Here is an 18,438-nt window from a genome sequence, read left to right as displayed (position 1 = left end):
AATCATTCTATGAATTAGCCCATTGGCCGTGTTTATTATTGTATGAAGAAGATGGTGAGATGTAAAGTTGAGGTAGGGTTTTTGATACCAATCTGTGATTAATGTGCCATCTGGTTGTTTTATCACGAGTTTATCTAAAAATGGTATTGTTTTGTTATTTTCGATTTCATGTGTGAATCGTTGGCGTGGGTGAAAGCTATTAAATGTATCTAATGTTGTTTGAATTTGATCTGTGGGAACTGCTGTCAATATATCATCTACGTATTTAGTGAGGAAGGGTAAAGTGAATTACATCTATTAAACACAACTTCCTTTCACATTACCCTTTGAAGATTTCTTCGTTAAATTTTTGAGTGGTGTCATTTATTGTGAATTACCAGCCCCTTTAAGGACATTTAAAAGACGAGCCGAGTTATTATTACCTAGAAAGGAGGGTTCAACCTATCGTTTTAAATCTCTATTATATTTAGATTGTTGTTTTCTGGACGGTTGGCACGTGTTTGTTATCTTTTTGTCGACTACTTCTTCAACTCTGGGTGTGGGTTCGCAGCGGGAGACGCGTGCCGGCTTCGTCGCCATGTGTAAAACCTTATTCACTTTCTTATATCTCACATTGTTATATTTACATTATAGGACGATTTCTTTTTGTATAATTAGATTTGAAATAAATGGTCGGTAGGATGATAAAAACGGATTTATTTGCGCATGTTGCGGCAGGGGCAGATTTTCTCTTCCGCTCCTCGGGTTTTCTAAAAATGAAAAAAAAGTCAAATTTGAAGATTTCAAATATAGTTTTGAACACACCCGTTTTTGGTCTTCAACTTGTACATCGTGAATGTCGTGGATTATTTGCTTATATTTCTTATCTGTGTCCTTCGCAGGAGGCTCGGTCGTCCTCTCCAATTTGGGGCTTCTTGCTCTCGTTGAAGTTCCCTAATGTCAAATATTAATAAAAAAAATATCATAAATAAATTCACTAGTTTTAGTGGTCCGCTTGACCAATTAATATATATTTCCATTAATTAAGATTTTTAGTTGATATAAAAAAGTCAGTGTCACGAGCGGGATTCGAACCCACGATCTTCGGCTGGATACGCCGCTGCTCAACCACTCGATCCACTCGGGCACTAACTTCCCATCTCAACCCCACCTTTTGAATTTTCCCTCCTTTTTGCCATTTTTCAAGTGGACCACGAAAAATAGTGAATATAAAATTAACATTCAATTGCTAAATATTTAATTTTTCGTTTACAAATAGTTTAAAAAAATATCAAAGATGTTAAAACTTCTATTAAAAAATAATGAAAATAATACAAAATAAGCAACAAAAAATGTCTGTTTGGTATAAAATGAAATGTAAGAAAAAAAAGCCTCAAAAAATTAAATTGAATATTGGAATTGTCCGTCCCCCTACTTGAAGAATGAAGTTAATATTAATTTTTTTAAATTGTTTTTTTTCTTATATTCAATTTTGTACCAAAGTCTTTTGTTTATTTTGTATTACTTTCATTATGTATTTAAAAAATATTTAAAAGAAGTGTTAATATAAGTAATTTTGTTGAACTGTTTGTAACGGAAAAATAATTTTTTAAAATTATAAATTAAATCAAACGTTAATTTTAAATTGGCGATAACTGACCTCATTGGCTACATTGGCTCAAATATGCCATTTGAAAAATGGCAAAAAGGAGGGAAAATTCAAAAGGTGGGGTTGAGATGGGAAGTTAGTGTCCGAGTGGATCGAAGTCACGATAACTCAAGTGGTAGAGCGGCAGCGTATCTAGCCGAAGGTCGCGGGTTCGAATCCCGCTCGTGACACTGACTTTTTTATCTCAACTAAAAACCTTAATTAATTGAAATATATATAAATAAAAATCATACTTCTGTGCGTTTTCTTTCGTCTTGTTTCATTTTTTGCTGGACGATCACGCTCGCCTTCGACATCTTGTCTATGTGCGTCTGCAATTCGCATACCTAGAAAATAAATAATTTATTTTTAAGAAAGGTTTGAAACAATTTGACTGCGTACTCTTTCCATCAGCATGCGGCAGTGGCTGGTAGGAGATTGGTCGCGTTTCTGCCCTTGCCCCTCGTCCAAACTGGCCAAACGTCTCTTTAACCTCTCAATCTTAAAGCGAAAGTTAATTTTTAAAGGAGCAAATTGGCTTTTTCTTTGATGAAATACCTGATGGTCCTTATCGGCCAGGATGGCCTGCAGATCGTTGACTTCCGCTTTGCGCTTAGCCCTTTCCATCTTAAGTTCGGCGCTTAACTTCCTCGTCACCGCGACCAGTTCCATGTACGCTTTCTGCAAAAGCATCAAATAATGCATGCTAAACATTTTTAGTTTGGACGAAAAGTTGTGATAAAAAAAACGAATATTGCGAGACTACTTCCACCTTGATCGCCTATCCTCTCTCTGGCTTGGCGTGAATCAATCATTGAAGCATGCTGACTAATTGGCTAACTTGGTTATAAGCTAAGTTGGTTAAAAAGGTTTACCAAGTTGTACCTGACGGTCGGACAACAGATTCTGAAGTTTATTTAACAAGAGTATTTAATCTAAACTCTTTAAAGCATAGGCTTCTGCCTTTGTTGTGCATGTCTATCAAGGTTATTGCATGTCGTTCAGTTTGTTATTGTATCAACTTATAACCTACTGGGCTATAAGAGTGGATAAGAAATTCATTAATTACACTTTTATCTCAATACTATTCACTTTCCAAACCAGGGAGGAAATTTTTAAGCTTTAGAAGATTGTCAAGAAGGATTCAGAAAGAAATGTGTTGGCCTAGGAGCTTAGGATGAAGGTCCAGGCCATCTGTATCGGCTTCGAAAGCTTTTAATCTGAAGTGACTGGATTCTTTGAAGGGTATACAGTTTGATACAGTTCAGTCCTTACAGATTGATTGTAGTAACAATGTGTAGGTGACTTTGCAGTGACTTTTGGTCTGATTGCCTCTCTTTTGGGTAGTTTACCTCATATAGTAAGTTATATTTTTTATTCAATTGTGGTGAGCTATTATGGCGTATTATGGCTGAGGTCGGTTGACTCCACAGAGGCCGAAGGTACTGGAGTGCAGCAATTAGCCGAGAGCAGCGTTTGGCATTATAGCCAAGTCATCTGTGTATAGAAGGCGAGAATCAGGCTAAAGCCGCGAGTACCCTTGCTGTCGTCGACGGTGTTCCAATAGTGATAGCTCGTCGGGTTGACGAGTCTGCTGTCGTTGTTACCAATGTCGGTTAATTAGTGATTGGTGAGATCTCGTCTGGTTGACGAGTCTGATTCCAGCAAGGCAGTGGCCCTGCTTATATTGGGAAGAGCTTTACTCTGATTGGCTGCTGGAGGGCGAGAACTTCCATAAGTGGTAGTAATAGTAACTACAAGTGGCCATTACAACTGTATTATCTAGAAGTTGGAACGCATGGTTGAACCCCGCAGTTCCATTCCGTAGTTGGAACTCAAATCGTACCAATGGACAACTTGGTTGTTGGGAGAGGAACGGTGATGTAGGAAATTGGAAGAGAGGTCATGCGATAATAAATTAGGGTTATTTGGTTCGTCGATCTTGATCCTCCATTTATTGCAATATTCTTTCAAGCGGAGATGTTCCTATAGGTTTCTGAAGCCTCTAGACTGGGTTTGCTGAAAGGTTGGTGGGTGTACAAAAACAGAAGTATACTTCCTGTAAGCTAAAAAAGGTTGATATTGAGATAAATTGGACAGTATTAAAGAAATATCAATATATATACTGATGTAACGAAAGGGAAATACAAAACTGCCATTTTTCACTTCTTGGCAGATAAGGTACTGGACTGTTGTTGCCGGATTTTATGAAGATCTACTGTAGAAATGATCCTGTGAACGTATGATCTTAAAAAAACAAAAAGGCCAGAGGCTTCGGCGGGAATTGAACCCACGTCCGCGGGGTCTACGAGCCGAGAGTCTCTCACGCTAACCACTCGGCTACCTAACTAACGAAATGGCTTCTTGGCAGATAAATTAAAATTACGAATCGAGTCAAAATTACCTTTCCTAGCGGCGAAGGTTCTCTGTATTTCTTTTTCAGGTTGATAAGGGCTTTTCCGATTTCGTCGTTTTTCCTCGTCAGAATCTCGAGTCGAGATGTGAGTTCGTCAGTCGTCTCGATCAGCGCTGCTTTGTAGTCGTTGATCACTTCCGAATGGCTCTCCTCGATCGTTTTGTTGATCCTTTGCAAATCGAGCAATCTGCAGAAAAGAAAAAGTATGAAGTTTTGTTTTAAAAAATGTAAAACAAATCGTTTAGGAATTCACTTCAGCTTGAGGTCTTCAACTTCGCGCGATACGCATTCCATTTTCTTTTCGTTCCGCTTGCTCGCCTTCTGGTAGATGCATACCTCGTGCAGAAGCGCGTCGTTTTGAGACTGGAAAATTCTTTTATAAAGCAGTTCTTACTTGAAATAATTCTAACACTCACTTTAAGAAATGACACCGTTTTGGCATTGATGGGTTCTTTATTTTGAAAAGAAGTAAAAATCGACTTGTGCTTCGGGTTTCGATCACGGTTATAGTCAAATTCTTCATCCTGTAAGTTTTATTTTAAGTAAAAAAATGAATTTAAAAACATATTATTATTAGATTCACAAGTTTTCGTGGTCCGCTTGACCAATTAATATCTTTCAGTTAATTAAGATTTTTATTGAGATAAAAAAAGTTAGTGTCACGAGTGGGATTCGAACCCACGATTTTCGTTTAGATACGCCGCGACTCTACCACTTGAGCTGTCGTGACTTCGATCCAATCGGATACTAACTTCCCATCTCTACCTCACCTCTCGAATTGTCCTTCCTTTTTGCCATTTTTCAAATGTCGTGTAATCTATATGATTCTCGGCGACAAATGAAATGGCTACCGAGTGCTTTAGTGAAGATATACTTTATTTTAACTTATTAAATTCATTAGTTTTCGTGGTCCGCTTGACCAATTAATATATTTTAATTAATTAAGGTTTTTAGTTGAGATTAGATCCCAATGAATTATCCAAATGAGATTACATACATAATATATTAATTGGTCAAGCGGACCACGAAAACTAGTGAATGTAATGAAAAGCTAAAAATACATAAAAGTATGTTGAAGCCATGGCCCGAGGAGAAACGGAAAAACAAAATAATACTAACAAGGTTGCGAATAGGTCACACCCGTCTCACGCACGGTCACCTCTTAGTGGGTAAAAGTCAAAAACGCTGCCCACTCTGTGGAAACCCGGTAACGATGAGACACATTAGAGGAATAAGTTAAGAGAGTACCGAGAACGATGTGACCTACCGTCTAATCTGGAAATAGTTCTTAAGCATAACAGTGACTTCAAAGATAATCTTATTAGGTACTTAAAATGGATAAATGCGTATGGATACATATAACCAGACGCGGTATATCTCCAATTTGCAGTGTGAATGTATTTATAAGCGTGGATGATGAGGTATGTCTGGGTGTGGCTGTGACTAAATATCGAGTAGCTCACAGGCCCGCCAAATTAGTTTAGGTAATTATAAGTTGGGTGATGTGACAGGTCGCCGCTATCAAGGTTGTAGTAATACTGCCGAGATTCTGCGACTTGCCCATTATGAATGTATTTAATAGCGTGAATGTTTTGTGTAAGTGGACGTGGATGTCGAGGAATATCGAGTAACAACAGTAATATCCAGTACTACCTGGGTCACCCCTTTAGCCTCACGAAAACTCATTTTCTAATTGAAGCAAGTACTTTCTCAAGGGAAGAATCGATTTCTTGGTCAGGGCGAACAACTATTGGGGAGAGTTTTACTAACAGGGAGACTCTGCACGTCCACTCCTCTTCGACCTGTTCCTAAGTACATGTACTACGTGGCCCAAAAGTGACAAAACAGAACACTTTCTGGTATGTCAAGGCATGGTCACAAAAAATTACATTTACCTAGGAATAACTTTTTCTAAAGCTTTTCTTGGGAATTGACTAGCTGTTTTATTAACTAATGCGAAACGCGACAAAACTAGGTTGTCGGGTGTTTTGGTCACCATCGGAGAAACATATTCTTAACCTCAAGCTCAACTCATTAATTACCTCTGTTGTGTTTTCAGCGAGGTTCGATTGAACATCAAGCAATTCCGTCGATAAAGCCGAAGAGTCTTCCTCATACAAGTCCAAGGTGTCGCCGAAATCCTGAAAAAAATCGTTGAGCCAAAACAAGCCGAAAAGTCTTGGGTTAGGTGTTACCTTGTACGTTACATGCTTGAGGGATTTCCCTTCCGGAGGATATTTGTTGAAAGGTGACGACAGCTTTTTACCCCTGATCTGCCTCGCGAGTTCTCGCATCAACTGAACCCGCAGGTGACCATCCTCGGACGACTTCAGCTTCAGAATCCACAAACGGCTAAGCTGTTCTTCTGAAACAGGTAAAAACCAATCGAGTCGATCTCTGTTGTTGATCCCCTCAGGAAATGCCCGATGGAAAAAATAAAAAAATAAAAAATAAACAAATCAGCATGTGTTTAAGACTTCAATGAACGGGTTCAACGACACGGTAATGCGCCAAGTAACACGTGTTCAGTCTCGAATGAACGGGCGCAACAGGTGCACGGCAAATATATCGGGCATGTCTGAACTTGCCTGGACTTATTTTTAATAAAATCTTTTTACCTTCGTAAGTCAAAAGGCTGAGATGGACCGGCCTCACAGACGAAAGAGCGGCTTTGAATTTTTCCTCGAGGCTATTTTGAACCGGGTCGTCCATTGTTAAAAAAGCTCAGCTACTCTACCCCGTCTAAAAACGTTATTCGGCGGATACTTCACACTAATCCTTTATTATCTAAATTACAACACAACCACTGAAAATTTAGTCATGTTGGTTTCCATAGAAACTACTATCTGACCTGTTTAATTAATTTTTGATTAAAAACATGGTTGTTTTACTAAACGATACAAGTAACCACTTCAAGATTTTTATTCAACCTTACTACCAAATTGACTAATTTCGTGGTTCGCTTGACCAATTAATATATTACAATTAATTAAGGTTTTTAGTTGAGATAAAAAAGTCAATGGCACGAGGGGGATTCGAACCCACGATCTTCGGCTAGATACGCCGCTGCTCTACCACTTGAGCTATCGTGACCTCGATCCACTCGGACACCAACTTCCTATCTCAACCCCACCTTTTCAGTTTTCCCTCCTTTTTGCCATTTTTCATCTCGCTCGTGCCATTGACTTTTTTATCTCAACTAAAAACCTTAATTAATTGTCATGTATTGATTGGTCAAGCGGACCACGAAATTAGTGAATTTAATGAATTAAAATGAAGTATACTTCACTAAACCTCTCCGTGGCCATTTCATTTGTCACCGAGAATCCAATCCAATTACACGACATTTGAAAAATGGCAAAAAGGAGGGAAAATTCAAATGGTGCGGTTGAGATAGGAAGTTGGTGTCCGAGTGGATCGAGGTCACGATAGCTCAATTGGTAGAGCAGCGGCGTATCTAGCCGAAGATCGTGGGTTCGAATTCCGCTCGTGCATTGACTTTTTTATCTCAACTAAAAACCTTACTTACTACCAAATTTAACATAACAGGTTTTGCTATTGTTTTAGATCATCAATGCTAAAAAACATTATATAAACAGAAAGCTGGCTAGCTATCCTACTAATATTTACGAAATAAAATTAAATTTAGACATGGGTACAATAATAGGCATCGTAAAACATAAATAGTTTATCTACAAGTAGAAGTAAAAGAAAAAATAAATAAAATGAATTCTATAAGTTACACAAAATCATAAATATTTTAGTATTTAGGGACCGTTAGTTAATGATTACCTTCCAATTAATTAGGGTTTTTAGTTGAGATAAAAAAGTCAGTGTCACGGGCGGGATTCGAACCCACGACCTTCGGCTAGATACGCCGCTGCTCTACCACTTGAACTATCGTGACTTCGATCCACTCGGTCACCACTTCCCATCTCAACCCCACCTTTTGAATTTCCCTTCTTTTTGCAATTTTTCATAAGGTGTCCAAAATTCAAAAGGTGGGGTTGAGATGGGAAGTGGTGTCCGAATGGATCCAAGTCACGATAGCTCAAGTGGTGGAGTAGCGGCGTATCTAGCCGAAGGTCGTGGGTTCGAATCCCGCTCGTGACACTGACTTTTTTATCTCAACTAAAAACCTTAATTAATTGAAAGATATTAATTGGTCATGCGGACCACGAAAACTAGGGAATTAATAATTACTTAGAGATCGTGACATGCGGTATGGACCCAAGACCTCTAAGTAATCATACAAATGTTGAAACAGTCTAGTAAGCCTTTGAGAATTTTCATCCTGGCACTTTCGGGGTTATGAACCTCTTTGCTGTTTTCCCATTTGGGCCATTTTGCAATATTGAAGTTTTGTGTTATATTGGGAAGTAACGATCGGTACGAATGGATCTTAGGACAAAGTAATAGGTAGCTGATAGGATCCAAAGTGCCACACCACTCAAAGGTTTAGTGCACATCAAAGTGCACAAGAAGCAGGTGGAAATGCTGTCTGCAATGTGATGTGCTTGTTAGATAGCCCACTTGCAACTCAAAAAGCCGAATTTATGTTGGAGGACATTAGTAGGTCGTCTATACAAGGAACGACTTGAAAGAAACTAACCAACCAGTCCGTAATGGCTCACTTCCAATGAAACAGAATGGGACGCCGCAGAAGCAACTGATTACTGATTACAACACGGGTGCCTAGTCACTCGACTAATTTCGCCCTTTTTCGGGTGATTTTCATGATGGACGATCAACAGGTGGAGAAGTTGAAAAACAATTTTATACAACTTTACGATTCTTGGATACAGGAGGAAATACGACATTAACAATCATGACATAAAGTTGGACAAATGCATGAATGCAAAACCTTCCTATTCTTTTCTTCTGTAGCAATTATAGTACAGTAATATGTTAGAAATTACTTTACTTTTACCATTTACTATGGACTTCACAGGAAGGTTGAGAACTAAAAGTTAATTTACTCAGTTTGAGCAATTCGATCCAAATTTGTGGATTTTAGCTTTGAAATTATCTCACTCTGATTTGTTGGGGATTAATGAATGCAGGTTTTCCTTAGGTCAATTTGAAGTTTCTTGCCGATCAATTATTAGGTGGAGAGCAGGATGCATCCTATATGTGCTGGTTATTCCAAAAAAAGAGGGGCCTTTTGGCAATATTGCATGTTGTTTTGCTCTCTGCGGCTCCAGGACTCCGAGGTATAGTTTTGATTGCCTATTTTTACTCCTTACGACCGTCTTTGTCATCTGCGTACGTCCTTCGCTGGAAATCTATTTAAATTGTTTTGGAAAACTTCCAACCTTTTTAATACGACTTAATTAGCGTTCGTTTGAACGATTAAACGCTCCGATTTGTCGAACACGATTACGATTAGTGTGATATCAAATCGCAAAAATCACTGCAAATAAGAGTCAAGTCATTACACAATATCATCATTATTTATCACTGTTTATGATTCCAGTTTGAAACGTCGAGAATCCGCTCAATGAGAAACGTTAATAAATTATTTTCTATTCCTGACTATGTTTAAGCATACCTTAGCAAATTTGAGACACGCCGTTATCTATCGTTTTTTCTCTCAAAAATAAAAAATAAAATAGCTGCCCAATCTTATTTATCACCTCGTATTACAATGTATTGTCAGGATGACCTAAATGGGACGTACTATCGCCACTCGGTGCGCTGACAACCTGATTTTATAGCTAAGTACTAGGTTAACTTCCCATAGGTTATGATGATGACCTAGTAGTAACAATAAACAGCATATTTGATTAATCAGTATCGTACGAAATGCAGTGCTCTCGATTTAGAAGAAAGGTGGAAATAGGCCTTGGTGCCAACCCAAACAAAACCACACTAGCAACAGGGAAACTATCTAAACGCGCCCTCCGAAATGAAAATATTGCTTCCTCCAGAGGGATGAATTATCCAGGCCTTACACTAGATCAAAAGCTCGTCTGGAATATTGGAATATATACAAATATACGAAAAACAAAGGTTGAATAAGGTGTGGGCCGAAGACTTTATAGCTCTACCTGCGTTGGCGCTTCTCCTCGACCTACCTTGTTTTGGTACATAGATGGATTCAAAATGGAACGTGGATTGGCTCATCGGATAAAAGTTTGACCTAGCAAAACCTTTATATTAGATATTCATTGTATATATTTTTACATTCAGATATAATAGATATTTCACTCAACACACTAGTCGCTTTCATTATGCGGATCCCACCGAGGCAGTTGGGAGTGGCGGGATACTCATTAAAGTTCTACCTTTTATCCTTCCAGTCCTTCTACATATCTACAATTTTTCCTTACAGAAGTCCATTTTTCCAAAAAGAGACATCTTAGCGGTCGAGAGAGGCGGAAGCACATTAACGGAAAAGGTCCAAAATTAATCCCCAACATAGAGGTTTTCACATCGAGAGATCGAATCAGAAAATTAGAGGCAGAAATAAGAAAAGCACCAGAAGGATATGTATAATCACGAAAAATTCATGTAATTTTTAGTACAAAACATAAACGAACAAAAATACCCTCACGACAGTAAGGAATGAGAGGTAGATTCTTTTGCGGAATCAATTCAGAGGTGCTAAAAATTTGCAACTTTAAAAATTATAAAATCATTTGAAAACCGTGGGTATATATTATTATTTATTTTATACAAAACGTAACATCATGAACATATTGCAATAAGATAAAAAAAATTAATTGTTTTGGTTTCTTATTAACTGCTGGCGTTACATTAAATTAGATTCGGGCCATTTTTTCCTAGACCACTAAAAATAATGAAAATAAAATAATGCTTTATTAGTTAACTAATTTGAAATTTTATTTAAGTTATTTAATTAATTATTTTTTCGCGTTACTTCAATATTATTTTTTGGTAACAACAAGAGATTTACGGAAAAAGACGTGTGATGGCCACGCCATATTTATTAATAATATACATAATTAATTAAGGTTTTTTTAGTTGAGATAAAAACGTCAGTGTCACGAGCGGGATTTGAACTCACGATCTTCGGCTAAATACGCCGCTACTCCACCACTTGAGCTATCGTGACTTCGATCCACTCGGACACCACTTCCCATCTCAACCCCACCTTTTGAATTTTCCCTCCTTTTTGCTATTTTTCAAAAGGTGTCAAAAATTCAAAAGGTGGGGTTGAGATGGGAAGTGGTGTCCGAATGGATCGAAGTCACGATAGCTCAAGTGGTGGAGTAGCGGCGTATCCACGAAGGTCGTGGGTTCGAATCCCGCTCGTGACATTGAGAGACTTAATACTCTTTAAAAGGATAGTTCCTACTACTTCGAGTTAAGATGAGTTTTGTTTTTGCGATTGAGTGGTAACTGTGTACCGTAATCTTGTGTGAATAAAACAATACAAAGTAATCTGTGTTGTTTTCCGAAGTTATCCTTTTAAAGAGTATTGAACACCACACTCACTCCATCATTTATCATTTCTATTGAGAGACTTATTTATCTCAACTAAAATACCTTAATTAATTGAAAAACATTTTCAATTTATATTTAAGATATAACTTTGTGGAGGTTTTAGTAACTTCGGAAAACAACACAGATTACTTTGTATTATTTTATTCACACAAGATTACGGTACACAGTTACCACTCAATCGCAAAAACAAAACTCATCTTAACTCGATACTAACAATCTAATCGATACTGCCATGTGCTGTCAGGGAAAATCTACGGTGAGTGGCGCTGTTGTATTAACGTAATTCTCAACAGTACTCCCCTCCCCCCAATAACAGCGTCCAAAAATCTGACACTGCACTAAACTCCTCTCTGCCAGAACGCGTCCTGTATTGCTCCATTGGTCCAGTTGCTCTGCTGTTCGATGGCGTGATTAGTCGCTCTGCTGGTGGTTGTGTAGCTTGGGTCAGTGTTGGATCAGTATCGTCAAGCTGGAACGCTGGCTTAAGACGATTAATTGTTACGTTAAGATTTGTTGTATCAGTCAATTTGATTATAAACACCTTGTTGGTTCGGCTTACAACCCTGTACGGACCCATGTAGGCTGGAGTTAAAGGACGTTTACTTCGGTCGTCTCTGAGGAAAACGTGCGTCGCAGTAGTAAGCGCAGCCGGAACAAAGGTTCTCTTGTGATAAGAGTTATTTGTAGGACGTAACTTTCCCAAGCCTTCGCGAAGGTTGTGTAAAAATTCATCTATGTCAGTAAGGATAGACGATGCTCCAAAAAACTCACCTGGTATACGGAGTGTCTGTCCATAAACAAATTCAGCTATGCTGGCCTGTGCGTCGGTTCTAAGGGTGACCCGTAGACCTAAGAGGACAGTCGGAAGTCGGTCTACCCAATGGTTTGAATCCATATGGGCTGTTAGAGCATACTTAAGACTTCTATGCCAACGTTCCACTAGGCCATTCGCTTGTGGATGATATGCAGTAGTCCTAAGTCGCTGGATACCCATTAACTTCAGCAAACACTGGAACAATGAGGATTCAAATTGACGTCCTTGGCCAGTTGTTACTGTACGAGGAGTTCCAAACAGCGAAATCCTTCCTTGATAGAAATCTTCTGCTACCGTTTGTACTGTGATGTCGGGAACAGGAAAAGCCTCGGGCAAAAAAAAAAAAAAATGAAAATCTACGGTGAGTGGCGCTGTTATTGGAGTATTAACGTAATTCTCAACAACTTCAAAGACAACTATCTTAGGGTTTTTCTATGCCTATCCTAGGTTCACAAGGAATCAGTGCCTTCGATAAAAAAGTGCCAATATTGTCTAGTGAAGGTGTAGAAAGAACTGCACCAAAACTAGGGATTAAACCTAAAAATGCCCCTTTGGCCTACTAGCGTTATTAGACCAATGATTACATGCGGGTAGATCTTGCAAATTAAGACGATGGTATTAAAAAGAGAAGCTAGAATAGGTATGCTCCTAGGTCAACCTGGCAGGATTAATGAACAGCTAAAGCCGAGGGAGAAGTCACATGCTGACCTCATATTAGTTATGACGACTGTTGCTACAACTCCAAAATTAAACTTGAATGGCAGGAAAGACCGGACCTCTTTAGGTGAATTATTTTTTAGTAAATTGACGATTCACAAATTGAGGAAAGCACAATAGTCATACGAGTAACAGTCAACAGTCATAAGAGGAAATCCAAAGTCTATAAACCCAGGCTACATTTTTTTAATCGAAAATTATAGCAATTGTATACAGCGCTAGAAAAATGAAAAATAATCTTTGAATCCACTCTGGGAAGATATTAAGATGATCTGCGATTTTGGTGTCAGGTAGCCGGGTTAAGAGGACTAGCCTCTATCAATCACACCACTCTTCCTTTGCACGCCAACAGCAGTGCACATGTTTGAAATTAAATTAAACGGTAAACACGTTCCATTGATTATAAAATAGCCAACATCTGGCCACCACTCCGACCCCGTCTCAAATATGTTAAGGAGAGAGAAAGAGAGTAAAAAGTGTCAACTGAAAAAAACAGAAAAGAATAGAAAAAACAATATAAAAAGTACTACTGGTTCTTATAGAAAGATGCTGGCATCAAGTCAAGCCTGGTAGCGAGTAATTATACTTAACACGTGTGTTTAGAATATTCTGGGGTGGAAAAGAAGATGGAGAGACCTGTCATTCCCACTCGAAAGATCACTACTTATTTATTAACTAGTAATGGACTACCCCCTGTTTGTCCTAGAAAGTTTTTATTTAAATCAATCGCAAAATATTCTATAATAGAAACGGGGAAAAACTTTTTGGCTGTTTTTAATTAGGAAATTTATTTTCAATTGTTTTCTGAAATTTTCAATTACAGATCAATCTTCCTTGTCTCAGTCGGTCTTCGGCCAGACAGTGATATTGTTTAATACTCAGATACATGATTTTCGGAAATCGTGAGATGCGGTCTGGTGTGACGTAGTTTTCAGAAAAACTTTTCCTTATCATGCCAACGTTTCGATCTTTATTGAGATCATCTTCAGTAGAAATACTTTGATTCAATATAAATATATATTTTTTTGCATTGTATAAATTCACTTTTTTCCACATCCTACATGTATTTGTTAAATTTAAACAATTTGTAAATCCCAGGCGCTGAAGATGATCTCAATAAAGTTCGAAACGTTGGCACGAGAAAGAAAATCTGAAACCTACATCACACCAGACCGCATCTCACGATTTCTAAATAAATATCGATTAACGGTCACTAATCACCACACATTTCTACTCAGATAAATATTATAAAATTGAGAGTTATATATTTTTATAAATATAGTTTATTAATATTTTCTTTGGTGATTGATCAGCCTTGTCAGTTTAAATATTTTTCTTTCCAAAAGGTAGATTGGGGATGAGGCCAGGAAGACAGAAACGTTTATTTTCTTGTCGAGCTTTCGGCAGAACATATCGCCTTCATCAGGACTATATAATATCGATGAATGGCCTCTTCCCAAATCTACCTTTTGGAAAGAAAAATATTTAAATTGAGAATGCTGATCAATCACCTAAGCAAATATTAATCAACAGCGGAGTGCTTCATCGATATTGTACAGTCCTGAAGGCGATATGTTCTGCCGAAAGCTCGACAAGAAAATAAATGTTGGTTCTGGCTTCCTGGACTCATCCCCAATCTTCCTTTTGGAAAGAAAAATATAGTTTATATTTATAGGGTGACATATATATCCAATTATTTCGTATTTATATTTTTATATGCAGGGTGCTCTTTTTAGATGCTTGAATTTCTCTCGAACCAATGAAGCTATAAAAAAATTACATGTTTAATATTTGTTAGCCTAGTATCAATTTTTTTCACCTTTTTTTTGGAGAAAAATGATAAGGGTAACACAGGCTCAGTTCAACTTCAAAAGTTCAAATACTGCCCTACACATCCTGGCACACTATTTTAAACGAATTTTTACGTTGAAAACACCGGTGTAATCCGATTTTAAATTGTTGAGAATATGAAAAGTTACGGCAAAAAGTTTAAAAAACGCATTTCGTTTGTTTCGTTGTTAATTCCAATAATTTGCTTATTCAATGAAGTAAACATTAATTGCCTTTATTGTTTACATTCTGCCGGAGTTAGTCGAACTCGCATGAGAGCAAATCTTAATTGCTGTACATAAATAAATTTTACAATAGTACCTGTTCGTTATATTCACATTTCCATTCAAAATGAGCCGAAGAACACATTTTTCCTATCAACAGCGAGTTGATACGACTGTTTTATTGATGGTGGTGATATTGTGCGTGATGCAGTCGAGTTGTACTCCCAGAAATTTCCTGATGGCCCCAGGGTAAACCACAAAACGTTTATTCGTGTCGCTCGCAATATGAGGCGATACGGATCAGTTGCTGTTCCAACACCAAGAAACCGGTAGCGTAATTTCGACGAGGAGCTGAATATTTTACTGTAATTTCAATTAATTAAGAATTTTAGTTGAGATAAAAAAGTCAGTGTCACGAGCGGGATTCGAACCCACGACCTACGCTGTTGTTCTACCACTTGAGCTATCGTGACTTCGATCCACTCGGACACCAACTTCCCATCTCAACCCCACCTTTTGAATTTTCCCTCCTTTTTTGCCATTTTTCAAATGTCGTGTAATCGATGTCATCGAGCGATCTCATTAAGCAACAATGTCCATTAGACAGAGATAAAACCTATGACGTACTTTTTTTCTTCCATGTCATACACCTTAATAATGACGTATTTTGTAGAACGGTTTTGTATGTCACGGCTAAGTCAACTCACAATCGTAACAGAAATTGTTCGATACATTAATTTAAAAAAATTAATTAATTAAATATATTATTAGGTTAAAAAATGGGGATGTTTGGACCAAATTTTTAATATCTCCATTCAAGATTACCCACTATGGGAATAGTACATAAATAGTACATTAAACATCAAGCTCAACTGGCATAGGGTCACTTATGTAGTACCAGTTACATGTAGTATACATCATGCTTAACTGGCATAGGGTCACTTATGTAGTAGCAGTTACATGTAGTAAACATCATGCTCAACTGGCATAGAGTCACTTATGTAGTAGCAGTTACATGTAGTAAACATCATGCTCAACTGGCATAGGGTCACTTATGTAGTAGCAGTTACATGTAGAAAACATGTAAAATGACGTAAATTAATTGAGAAAAATTCATTTAGAAGTTGGTCCTCCTGTATAGGATCTCCTGTAAGAACGGCGTATTATGACCTTTGGAATTTGTGATTTTCTTGAGATGGTTAAAAATATACATTTATTTACAGCGCTTGATGAATACTAGTCATTGTCTTATACACTGCTAAACTGATTGATTGGTGAGTAAATTTGATGCAATTCAATAATTAACAAAACTCTTCTGTCATGAAATCAATATTTAAAATCTTTGCTATATTATATACTGTATATTGAAGAGCACCACATATAAAAAGGTGTTTTTGCCATAAAATACAAATAAAACTCTTTCTCGTCATTTTTCCCAATTATTCCACTTCGGGCTGGTTCAAATAAACCACGTTCTCGAGGGGTTTCTCACACATTTCAGTACATTTTGAAAGGATTATCGGGACAAGTGGCGGTCGAGGGGAGAAAAAGCTTTCATTTACATGATTTAGACGGATGAACAGTGAAGGGGGTGGCAAAAAACAAAACAGCATGGAGGGTGAGGAGGATCACTTCTCTGGGTCAGAGCCCTCGTGGAGACAAAAAAAGGATTACTCAAACAGGAGTCTTCCAAAGGACTGTTTACATTTTTCTATGTACCGGGATAATAAAGCTAAAAAATACAGTCGAAGGAAAATTTCCCTCGTGAGACGTGATATTTTCCGGGCGCTACAGAAATTCCCAGGACAGATTGGTTTTGAGACTGCATCAAAGCCCTGCCAGGCTTCGGGGGAAATAACAAAATTACCCTCGTTAAGGTACCAGGGCACTCATGGCAGAAGTGCACAAGGAGGTCGATAAATTTACGAAGGAATTTGTTCGTAGCGATTGCCAGTGGCCTCCAGACCGTTGCTCCATCCCATGTTTGTAACCCTCACTGCGGTTGCTGAAAAAAACCGGAAAAAAACGATGATTGTATTGTTAAATACATGAAATGCTTCACAAACGATTTTCTCTTCAAGTAAAGTAGGCTAAAAGAATTGTTTTATCCTTCTTCACAAGTTTTTATTTTTTATTGGGTTTCGTGGTCCGCTTGACCAAATAAATTCTTTTCAATTAATTAAGGTTTTGATTGAGATAAAAAGGTCAGTGTCACAAGCGGGATTCGAACCCACGATCTTCGGCTAAATACGCCGCTACTTTACCATTTGAGCTACTTCGATCCACTCGGACACTAACTTCCTCCCATCCCAACCCCACCTTTTGAATTTTCCCTTTTTGCCATTTTTCAAATGTTGTGTAATTTATTTGATTCTCGGTGGCAAATGAAATGGCCACAGATAGCTTTCGTGAAGATATACTACATTTTAACTTATTAAATTCACTAGTTTTCGTGGTCCGCTTGCCGTAACTTTTCATTTTCTCACCAATTTAAAATCGGATTACACCATTATTTTCAGCGTAAAAATTCCCTTAAAATAGTGTGTCAGGATGTATAGCGTCGTATTTGAACTTTTGAAGTTGAACTGAGCCTGTTTTGCCCTTATAATTTTTCTCCAAAAAAAGTAAAAAGAATGTGTACTAATTGAAAATTCAAAAGGTGGGGTTGAGATGGGAGGTTAGTGTCCGAGTAGATCGACGTCACGATAGCTCAAGTGGTAGAGTAGCAGCATATCAAGCCGGAGGTCGTGGGTTCGAATCCCGCTCGTGACACTGCCTTTTTTTATCTTTAACCTTAGCCTTTCACCATTACGGAATTTTTTAAACCAACGCTGCACTATGGATTCATTAATGTTTCGAGCTGTTTGCGCTGCACTTCGCACAAGATTAAATACGTGGAAATAAACTTGCAGAAAATCGTTCTTTGTCAGACATCTTTTTGTTTGAAGGCACTGAACAGACTGAAATGAAAGGATTTTAAGAGAAAGAGAGGGAGATAAATAGCTTTAAAAAATAATGGATTAGTTTTGTTTACAAAATTGGTATTAAAAGTGAAGCGAAAAGGAAAACCTGCATTTATTTCTCCATCAACCCAATAATTGTCAAAATAGTATTTTTTCTAAACTATCTGAATCATAGATGAAATAGGCTGTATTGTTCTTAGGACAGTCCGTGGATCGATTTTACCCGTTGCCGCGAGCTCTTCGACGTGTTTTTTCCCTCGTTTCTTTTTTCTTCAACCCCTTCATATTTTACAGTCTCGGACCACACGTGTCACGGCCTGCAGCACGGCCGAAGACTCGTCATGTGCAAGTAGAGTTATTTTTTACCGACGAGGAAC

At 37.9% G+C, this 18,438-nt stretch overlaps 2 protein-coding genes across 4 annotated transcripts in view; both read right to left on the bottom strand.

Moving 5' to 3' along the window:
• Positions 1-678: 678 nt before the first annotated feature.
• Positions 679-12,522, bottom strand: LOC106663398. Of its 2 annotated transcripts, none has more exons than XM_024229816.1 (11): positions 12,285-12,522; positions 6,239-6,408; positions 6,086-6,184; positions 4,460-4,567; positions 4,297-4,406; positions 4,032-4,230; positions 2,186-2,308; positions 2,030-2,128; positions 1,882-1,974; positions 805-933; positions 679-749 (listed from the first exon to the last, which is right to left on the bottom strand). In XM_024229816.1, the coding sequence occupies exons 1-11, from the start codon at positions 12,505-12,507 to the stop codon at positions 696-698; spliced, it is 1,407 nt and encodes a 468-aa protein (XP_024085584.1). In that variant the 5' UTR covers positions 12,508-12,522; the 3' UTR covers positions 679-695. The 2 variants fall into 2 exon arrangements, with proteins under 2 accessions (XP_024085584.1, XP_014243733.1); XM_014388247.2 differs by lacking the exon at positions 12,285-12,522 and adding an exon at positions 6,662-6,897.
• Positions 12,457-18,438, bottom strand: part of LOC106662005 (twinkle protein, mitochondrial) — a 30,012-nt gene continuing 24,030 nt past the window's right edge. The window contains exon 12 of one of the 2 annotated variants that reach the window (XM_024229815.1): positions 12,457-12,522. The gene's annotated coding sequence lies outside the window, so the exon portion shown is untranslated. Of the gene's footprint in view, positions 12,523-12,583; positions 12,655-18,438 lie in introns of those variants that run through there. The other variant, XM_024229814.1, reaches the window with a different exon arrangement.

Source organism: Cimex lectularius, unplaced genomic scaffold (assembly GCF_000648675.2).
Source record: "Cimex lectularius strain Harlan isolate CLEC.00 unplaced genomic scaffold, Clec_2.1 scaffold317, whole genome shotgun sequence".
NCBI lineage: Eukaryota > Metazoa > Arthropoda > Insecta > Hemiptera > Cimicidae > Cimex > Cimex lectularius.
This window is presented reverse-complemented; position numbering and strand designations above follow the sequence as displayed.